At 44.7% G+C, this 10,101-nt stretch overlaps 1 protein-coding gene across 1 annotated transcript; it reads left to right on the top strand.

Moving 5' to 3' along the window:
- Positions 1 to 3,656: 3,656 nt before the first annotated feature.
- LOC308571673 (olfactory receptor 10A3-like) lies at positions 3,657 to 4,613 on the top strand (the record flags this gene model as incomplete). Its single annotated transcript, XM_081167318.1, has 1 exon — positions 3,657 to 4,613. The coding sequence occupies one exon, from the start codon at positions 3,657 to 3,659 to the stop codon at positions 4,611 to 4,613; it is 957 nt and encodes a 318-aa protein (XP_081023444.1).
- Between the last annotated feature and the right edge of the window lie 5,488 nt (positions 4,614 to 10,101).

The following is a 10,101-nucleotide window of genomic DNA, read 5'->3' on the forward strand; positions in this document are numbered from 1 at the left end:
GTCTCCAAATTCAAGAAAGATGAATACTGTTTGGTTTTTCATTTTTTGTTCACAGTTGTGTTATTTAGGGGACTAGTGGCAACAGGGGTAAGATGGATCCTTTACCCTTCTGTCTTTTCCTCTACACATGAGGAAAAGCTACTTGAGGATACTTGATGGATGGGCTAAGTCTCACCTCCCTGGTGGAATAAGAGAGTGCTAAACAGCATTTTCTGGGCTGCTGATGGAACATTTTTTCTTTAATATTCATAACATGCAAAGGTGCATGTGTATTGTGGGGTGGGGTGGTTTGTAATGATGGCTGCTAGTCTGGACTTCTTACATGGTTCATTTCTATGGATCGTGGCATTAGTGTAGCTGACATAAGTTTAATAAGTAACTTATGAACTATTTGTAAGCCTGGTACATCTCCTATCTCATACGTTACTTGAAAGAGGTACTAACATTCTGATCGTAAAAGTTGCAGAAAAGATCAGAGCACTAACATTTGTATTTACCAGGAAGATTCAGTTAAGCATTCCTGCAAGCTGAACCGGACTTCAAAAAGCAGTACATATGTATCCTTTCTTTCTTTCCTATCCTTTCCCAATTGTCCTATGCTTTCTAGACATTGGTCCAATCAGTTTTGGCTTTGCCCTGCCACTTTCCCCCTGAAAACCTACTCTTTAGCGTTAAATCGGAACAAACAGCAATCCAAAGAAAACCTAAATTGCCATTTGTTCCAATTCCGTGGTGGGGCAAATGGAGGTGTGGATGAGCCCTGAGTCCTGTATGCCCTATAGGACTTAGAAGTCTTTGTATATGCATATTACTCACTGATTCCATCTCTCCAAGTCTCATTGGGAAGGGTTGGGAGCAACAAGTGATTGTGTTTGTATGAGGGCAGTTGAAACCTTAGTCCTATTTGTAGGACACAGAACTAACATCTGTTTCAAATTCTGCTAGACTGATAAATTCATCTCAAAATTTAAAGGAAGTGAGAAATCTTTTATCATCCTTTAGGGCAGGGGAAGGGAATTCATGACCTACCAGCCACATGCAGCCCACCAATTCCCAGGAGTTACGCCCACATTACCCAATTGCTCATGGACAGTGAGGAAAAGATCACTGTTCCCATATGGTGAATAGAAGCAGGCGCTCTGGGTTCCACCCAACATTGGGTGGGGGCCAGGCAGCCTGTATGTGATGTCACACAACGGGAGGAGGCCCACACAATAGTTATGCACTGTACTGAAGAGTGGCACAGTATGCTCAAAGGCTTACCTGGGAGTAAACCCCATTAGTAGACATGCATATCCTCCAACATTTCCAGGCCAGAAACTGGGCTGTGTGTCTTCTGGGCAGTGCTCCTGGGCAAGTGAAGTGACCCACGTGAAACCGTAACTCCCCAAAAACACTTTTGTGGGGTGAGATCTCTGTGGGCAAAATGGCCACTGCGCTTTTGCACAAAAAATGGTATGTTCTGGTTTTTCTGGGACAGTTGATGGTATGGGCATAGTTAAGATTCAGGCAGATGGAGGCTTCACCCCAACCCCACAGAGTCCTTGAAGGGATGAAGCATATCTGCTTTAAGAGCCAATATGAAAGGAAACAATGATGATATTATTATGTAAAGACTAGGACTGTGCACAGCACCCTTAGCTCAAATCTAGGAGACATCAGGTTGTCCCACTGTTAGGGTGTCCTTACTGAAATTACTGGGATTTCAGTGGTGGAATTGATTGGATTTTCAAAAAAAAGTGGCTCAGCCACTTTGGGAATTTTATAGATATATAGAGATAGAGATAGAGAGAGAGAGAGAGAGAGACAGATATATATATATATATATATATATATATAGAGAGAGAGAGAGAGAGAGAGAGAGAGAGAGAGAGAGAGAGAGAGAGATACAGTGGTACCTCAGGTTAAGTACTTAATTCGTTCCAGAGGTCTGTTCTTAATCTGAAACTGTTCTTAACCTGAAGCACCACTTTAGCTAAAGGTGCCTCCTGCTGCCGCCGCGCCGCCAGAGCATGATTTCTGTTCTCATCCTGAAGCAAAGTTCTTAACCTGAAGCACTATTTCTGGGTTAGCAGAGTCTATAACCTGAAGCGTATGTAACCCGAGGTACCACTGTATATATATAGAAAAAGCTCAACAATTGTGTCTGGATTTTCACTTCTTGAAATATGGCAACCCTACCCACCGTGTGGGTCAATCTGAGGACCATTACTCCTCCCCCTCAGTATCCATTCCTGAAGAAGTTTGGGAGTGGGGCTCATGTTTAATTAAGGGTTTAAAACTCTAATTAAATATATAGCTGGGGGAGAAATGGAGGAAGATCTTGCATGGGGGTGATGACCCACAAGGAGCAGGGGTAATTCTCTTTACCACCCTCATGCTGATATATCACTCTCTTCTGTCAACAGGTGTTGAGAGGGGAGAGAGATCCTGGGAGTGGGAAACGGCATCAGGTAGTAATGAGACTGCTCCAATATTCCGCATGAAAATAGGGACATTCTATTTGCTTTAGCCCAAAGGAAGTTATTGCAGTTGAAGGGAAAGTGCCATACTCCCCTTGGAAAATCTTGCTTCCTTAAGTGCCTTTCCTTTCCCCATATATAAAAGGATCATTATCATAAATGTCTGGGGACACTTTCAACTTCATGATGCAGGATATAAACAATTCTATATAAAGTCACCTTATTTTGGACTAATGCAGACCTTGGTATCCATGAAACAGAACTCTTTCAAAGAGGAAGAGAGAGGTAAGCAAATCGTTGTTAGAAGAAACTCTAAAGGCGGCGGGGGGGGGGAATGGGAGCATTTTTCAAAATGTGAAAATGAAATAGTTATTTCCAGATAAAACTAGCAACATGTTTTTGATAAGGTCAAAAAATAAAGATAGATCCCATTATAGATGGATTCAGCGGAGGGGACACCCTAATTTTAAACACTTATATATTATTCAGCATGTGATCTACCACTTAGAAATATTATCTTATATGACTTGCAAAAAATGTTGTGGTTTATCCTTCCTCCTAAAACAAATGCTCCTGTTCACAATTCCATCTAAACATTCTCTCTAAGCAGGGAATTCCACTATCCACCCCCTATCCATGTTCCATTTTTCTTTTCAAACTGCTGCTGTACATTTCATAGCTATAAATTGTGTCAGTACCTAGCAAGCTGTTTTGTGTTTTTGGAAGAAAATTCTTCAAGAGTTGTTTGTTTGTTTGTTTAAAACCTATTTGTACTCAAGTAACCCTCTGGATTTCTTCAAGCATGCGTCTTTCTTATTTCTCATTGCTCCCATTGGGTTTACAATCCTATTGGTGCCAGAATGTTGTGGAACAGCATCTCCTTTCTGCTCCAGCCATCATGGCCAAGGATTAGGGATAATGGAAATTATAGTCAAACAACAGTTCTCCATCACTGAGTGAAACATCTTGCTGAAAATCTGAAGCCTACTTTCTTAAGTATACTTCTTTAACATTTTGCAAGAAACATTCACAGAAACCATTAAAATGGTTAAATTAGGTATTGTTCATATAAGAATTCTACTTATTGTGCAGGTAGTTTAGGTGAATGTGAGTCTCTTTCTTTCTTTTTTTCTTTGAAACAACGAAGACATGAGCTGTATTATTCTGTCCCCTCCCTCCTCAGATTCAGCGCACATGGCAAAGAAAGTATCGCAAAATCAAACAAGAGTTTTTGAATTCATACTCTTGGGATTTGGGGATCTACCTAAACTACAAGTTCTTCTTTTCCTGCCGTTCTTGGTGATCTACGTGGTGACCATGGCTGTGAACCTTCTCATTGTTGTGTTGGTTGTGACCTATCGACATCTTCACACTCCCATGTACTTCTTCCTGGGAAACCTTTCCTTTTTGGAATGTTGCTATAGTTCAACAATCCTGCCTAAAATGTTGTCAAGCATCCTGGCTGGGGGGGAAAGTATATCTATAAAAGCCTGTTTTTTGCAATTTTTCATCTTTTCTTCTCTGGCTGGAACTGAATGCTATCTCCTAGCCATGATGTCTTATGACAGGTACTTAGCCATTTGTAAACCACTCGATTATGTTGTTCTTATGAATGGCAGAGTGAGCTTCCAATTATCTGTTGTGTCTTGGGCTAGTGGATTTTTTGTTGGCACAATTTTAACTTCATCAGCATCTTGGTTATCTTTTTGCGGCCCCAATGAAATCGATGATTATTTTTGTGATGTTAGCTCTAATGTAAGGTATATATCTTGTAGTGACACAACTTTCTTTGAACTATCAGCCTTTGTATTTACTTGTGTGTTCACATTACCTCCCTTTCTCCTCACCATATCATCCTATGGCTTCATCATAGCCACCATCCTCAGAATCCCATCCACAACTGGGAGACAAAAGGCCTTCTCCACCTGTTCCTCTCACCTCACAGTGGTTGCCTTGTATTATGGAACTCTGATGCTTGTCTATATGCTCCCTCGGTCAAAAGACTTAAAACACATGAAGAAAGTCTTCTCTCTCTTCTATACAGTCTTGACCCCCATGATCAATCCCCTCATATATAGCCTGAGAAACACAGAAGTGAAAGAGGCCATGAAAAAGGGTTTCAGAGGGTTTATATTCTACATCACACCATGATATTAATATAAATCTGCACAGCAGATTAAATGACCTGACAATTTACAGTACTCATAAATATACTGAAATATTTATTGTTCCTTCCTTTATGTCTCTGGGCTTTTGAGCCCCTTTCAGAGCATATTTTTGCTTAGAAGTTTGTCATTTTATGGAAGAAGAACATGGACTCTCACAGAGGAAGATTTAGGACAGTGAGACAGGCATTGCAACTATGATGTAGTCAATTGAGCAGAATGGAAGGTAAGAGGTGGGGTGCCAGATTTTGGCCTTGCACAGAGTGCCACTGAAATTTGAAAGACCAAAGTCTGTCCCTGACTCTTGTATACTTCTTAGGAATCCTGATGTCATTCTACTAACTTGCCTAAGATGCCTGACCTGTATAAAATAATATGCCTATAAAGTACCACTTTAATACAGTTCTGTACATCTGTATCTGGTATCTGACTTTTGACACTCTTTCACTCGCCTATACAAACAAAATCTGGGACATGTGATGTTTGCAGCAGTGAGAGTAAGTATGATACCACTGTCCCCCTCCATGCATGGATTTTTCCCCACAGGATTGTGAGCAGTTTAATTTCCAGCTTTGTAACCTTTAGCAGTGCACATAATGCAGTAAGGATTAGATTTCCTAGTTTTCCATTCGTGTCATTTCTGTAGTAACATATGTACTACAAAGTGAATGCCTTAATGCAACAACATGCTTTTTAAAAAATATCCTGCTCTTATTTTCCAAATAATTTGAAAAGAAATATATGCAGTGTGTGTGTGTTCTTTTTAGCAGCCTTGCTTTAGGATTGCAACAGAAGTTACTCCATTAAGAATCAATTGATTGTCCTGTTTTGTTTTTTAAAAATGCAGTTGAGTTTATTCTCTGAATGAATTGTGCTGTGATTATCCTGACCCCTGGCCCCAGAACCTTGAGTCCTGGTTCCATCTGGTCTTATTTCTCTCTGCATACCATCCCAAGAAGTAGATACGTGAAGCAGTAGTCGGTGGCAAAACCAGCATGGCGATTATGACAGCAGAAGACACCTTAGTTTCGTTCCCTCCATCTCCCGCCCTCTCTCACACACGCTCACACTGTAGGTGGGGGGGGGGGAGAGAAAGGGTTCATCAGGCAGACATTCTGCACAAACAAAACACTGCAGGTGCAATTGCGTGTTGAGTCACAGTAGCCCCCCAATAATTCACACTTCACACATCAATTTTTGTTTAAGGTTTTTGGCATAATTTTGGCCACAACTTTATTCAAATACAAAAATGTGAGTGGTTGCTTAGGCACTGGTTCCGACTATCTGTCCTTGCCCTCAGGGACAGAGCTGGCCTTCCGGATACCAGCGGAAGCCAGCGTGGGAAACAAGTATTGGGTGAGAAATAAAGCTGGGCACCAGACCATTACTTCTCACCCTCATGTTCCTGTGGGGCTTGCACGGCCCAAGTCCGACTCCGGGGACAAGGACGAAAGAATGGCAAGCCCCTGGATTTCCTTTAACGGAATTCCCATTCGCATCATTTGGAGGGGTAGGCACTTACCCCTCCAAGCACCAATTTAACCAGTGCCTAACCGCCAACCTTACAAGTTGTGACGATTTGCTACGCAGTAGGCAAAAACCAAATGGCACCAGCCAATCAGCCAGATGGCAAAATTCCTACCGTGCCCCCGCACCAAGGCGAACGACACCATGACAGGCATAGCAAGGTCAAGCGATCAGCTTAAATAAAAAACCCCCCTATTAAAGGGAGGGAGGGCGGGTGATCCGATGCAAAACGGCCAAGAGGCCGTGCCAACGTCTGGCCCCTGTATATATAGACTCTGACCCCTCCTCCGAATTGGCAACAATCAGAACACCCCAGCAACCCAGTTTAACCATTTAAATGGCCGGGATTCAACTAAATTTGCCTAGTCACTGGAGGGTGGCCTGTTCCCAACCGCAACACGTGCTCTCTGCTAGGGAGAACACGCTTTGCGTGTTGAGTCACAGTAGCCCCCCAATAATTCACACTTCACACATCAATTTTTGTTTAAGGTTTTTGGCATAATTTTGGCCACAACTTTATTCAAATACAAAAATGTGAGTGGTTGCTTAGGCACTGGTTCCGACTATCTGTCCTTGCCCTCAGGGACAGAGCTGGCCTTCCGGATACCAGCGGAAGCCAGCGTGGGAAACAAGTATTGGGTGAGAAATAAAGCTGGGCACCAGACCATTACTTCTCACCCTCATGTTCCTGTGGGGCTTGCACGGCCCAAGTCCGACTCCGGGGACAAGGACGAAAGAATGGCAAGCCCCTGGATTTCCTTTAACGGAATTCCCATTCGCATCATTTGGAGGGGTAGGCACTTACCCCTCCAAGCACCAATTTAACCAGTGCCTAACCGCCATGGAGCCCTCAGCTCACCGCCAAACCACTCACAGCCCCAACCAAGACCTCAGCTTGGTCACCACCGCACCAATCCAAGCCTCATTCCCTGAAGCGGAAAGGTGCATGCCATCAGCTTGGAAAAAGGATGGCCTCTCAAAAAGAATCTCGGGGTGGGAAATTGCATCGCCACCAGCTCCAAAACTTTTTTGACCACAGCAGAATTGATGCGTTTTCGGGCCCTTTCAGTGGCAGCCGGGCAACGACTGCCCTTCCAAACGCAGCGTTGCAAAAGCTTTGACCAAAATTTTTTCGCTGTCGGCACCATTGCACGCAGCGTCTCCAGGTCACCCAAAATTGCAGCACGTAGTGACAAACAGTCCATGGGCACCAGGTCGTTCTCAACAAGCTGCACCACAATAGCAGCTGGCGGCCCCTCCAAGAGCAACTGCCTCCGGATACTTGGCAGGAACTCCGACCAGCACATCCCACGTCTGGACAGCCAAGACAAGCGAATATGTGGAGGAAAGCCGAAATCTGGACCCAATCCAGATTGCCGTGCTGCGACGCCAGCCCAATGGACGATACTGTGCCCCACAATCCAAACACGGGTCACCGCTAAACCTGATAAATAAGACGAAACAAGCAAAAATTGTAAGACACCAATAATGTTAACGAACATAATCTTTGAATGCATTCGATTTCCAACGACCTGTATTTTATTTCCACTGCCTTATTAACATGCTTTCCGGCCTTCTTGGTGGTACGTTTGTCTAGGCATTGGTTCCCGACTAGCTGCACCTGACCTCAGCAGGGCAGCACTGACGACTGGGCCCCACCATATCGTCAGTACCAGCAAACATTGTGGGGGAGCAATGAATCCCAAGGCAATTGCATCCCGCCAGGTGTCGTTCCCCATAGGGGAAAGATGCACCCCATCTGCCCTAAAGAGGGCAATAGCCTTGAAGAAAATTAGGAGGGTGCAATATTACAGAACCACCTAAAGCAAGGACCTATTTTATTTTATTTGTTATTTTATTCACTTTATTTATTTTATTCTATTATCCACCGCCTTATTAACATGCTTTCTGGCCTGCTCGGTGGTAGTTTGTCTAGGCATTGGTTCCCGACTAGCTGCACCTGACCTCAGCAGGGCAGCACTGACGACTGGGCCCCACCATATCGTCAGTTCCAATAAACAGCATGGGGGAGGAATGAACCAGGATCAGACTCAAGCTCACCCCAAATGCTCCCAGGGACTCTTGCATGGCCCTACCCCTCAAAAGGGGTCGACAAAAGCATGGCAAATCCTTGGATTCCCTTAATGGAACATCTTTGCGCATTGGAGGGGACAGGTGCTCCCACCCCCCCTCCAGACCACCTTGAACCAATGCCTTAAATTATTTTGAGTCCAGGGAGAGCTGCCATCAACTCAATCCAAGCCCTCTTGCATGCAGGAATGCAAACTTATGCTGGAGGAAGACAGCAAACATTCTCGCCCAGCTGTACCACCAGCACTGCGGGAGGACCTGCACAGGTCACACTCGACCGCACCAAAGGAAGGATCTCCTCCCAAAGCATTCCCCATCTGGACATCCAGTATATGTTCACATGGGCAGGAAGACTGAGATGATGCCCCAGTCCAAACCCGTCAACATGCTTGCCAGCCTAGTGTACAATGCTGTGGCCCAAATGTGCACAGCTGCTCCTATGAAAAAAGGAAACAACAGACAAGCATCAGCACAGACATCACTGTGACACTTCCTGATATAATCCTTGTCAGCGTCAGACTTCCAATGACCCGTATTCACAATCCTGTCTACTGACAGGCCCCCAGTGTGCAGCCTTTGCAGCAGCACCTAATCGTAAGGAATGAGGAGTGTTCAGCGGTAAGCAAGCCGCAGGCTCTAATAACTGGTGCACGACGTAAGCACATTGATGCCGGGCTAACGGGAACCCATTTTCATGCACTAGGAGCGGGCCAGCCCCCAGGGAATAAAAAGCCAAATATTCTGTTATCCATAACCGGGCAAGGGCCCTCCTCACCTGTGGCGGGAAGCCTGATTGTGGCACTCCTGCCCACTAAGTCTGTTTTAGAGTTACCAGCTCTAATGACAAGCTCCAAAGGATAAGGAAAAGTCCTGAAGCAATAAGCCTCCAGAATCTCGGCCCCGTGCTGGCTCCAACAACCATTTCCCCAACCCTCAGTGCGAAAATGCAATGGACTACTGAAAGGAGTCTCACCTTGATCTTTAACCCGCAGACAAGTTTTAACTTGTTGCAGATACTGCATAGGTAAAAATTGACCGACTTCCTGCCCACTGTCCTATGAGGTTGGAGCCTATTCCAACCTTCCAAGGCCCTGCGCACTGCAAACTTTATACAAGGGTCTCTGAAAAAATAAAGCTTCAATGAAACAGACATTGCAGCGGACTGAATTCGGATAGTTATAACCGCATGCCCAATCTGCAGCAGGTGGACCAAATACTGCAGGATCTGCTCAGAGGATGGGGGCAAATTCTTCCGAATGGCCAAGAACTGCCAGCTTAAGGCTAAGAAATCCATCCAGGCCTTCCCATAAGAGGTAAAAGCAGAAGGGGAAATGGAAGCTGCCGCTCTCTGAAATTACTAATTGTTGTCAAAATGCCACAAGACTGGAAAAGTCTGGCAATAGCTGAGTCTGGAGCCCAGGATCTGAAGCGCTTCATCTGAAAATCGGATAGTGTCAGCGTAATTTGGAGAGTAGAAAGCACAATATTAAACCTTAAGTGGCGCAGCTCGAAAGCATGCGCGGAGGGGCAGAGACTGTGCTACAGCATGAGGACTGTTTTGCCAAGACGCTCAACACCACCTGGTTATCAGACCAAAAGCAGATCCGATGGTCACTGAACTCCTCGGGCCACATGTGAACTGCTACTACAATGGGGAAAACTCAAGAAAAGTTATGTCACATGATTGCCTCACCACACCAGGCTTGAGGCCATAGCTTTGCACACCAGCAGCCCTTGAAATAAAAACCAAAGGGCAAAGATCCAGCAGCACCAGCATGAACCTGAAAATCCCTGAGCGGGTTCAAGGTATCCTGCCATGGCGAACTACTATTGCATACATTCAGGAATTGCTACCA

This window comes from Podarcis bocagei (assembly GCF_964188305.1).
Source record: "Podarcis bocagei genome assembly, chromosome: 13".
Classification (NCBI taxonomy): Eukaryota; Metazoa; Chordata; class Lepidosauria; order Squamata; family Lacertidae; genus Podarcis; species Podarcis bocagei.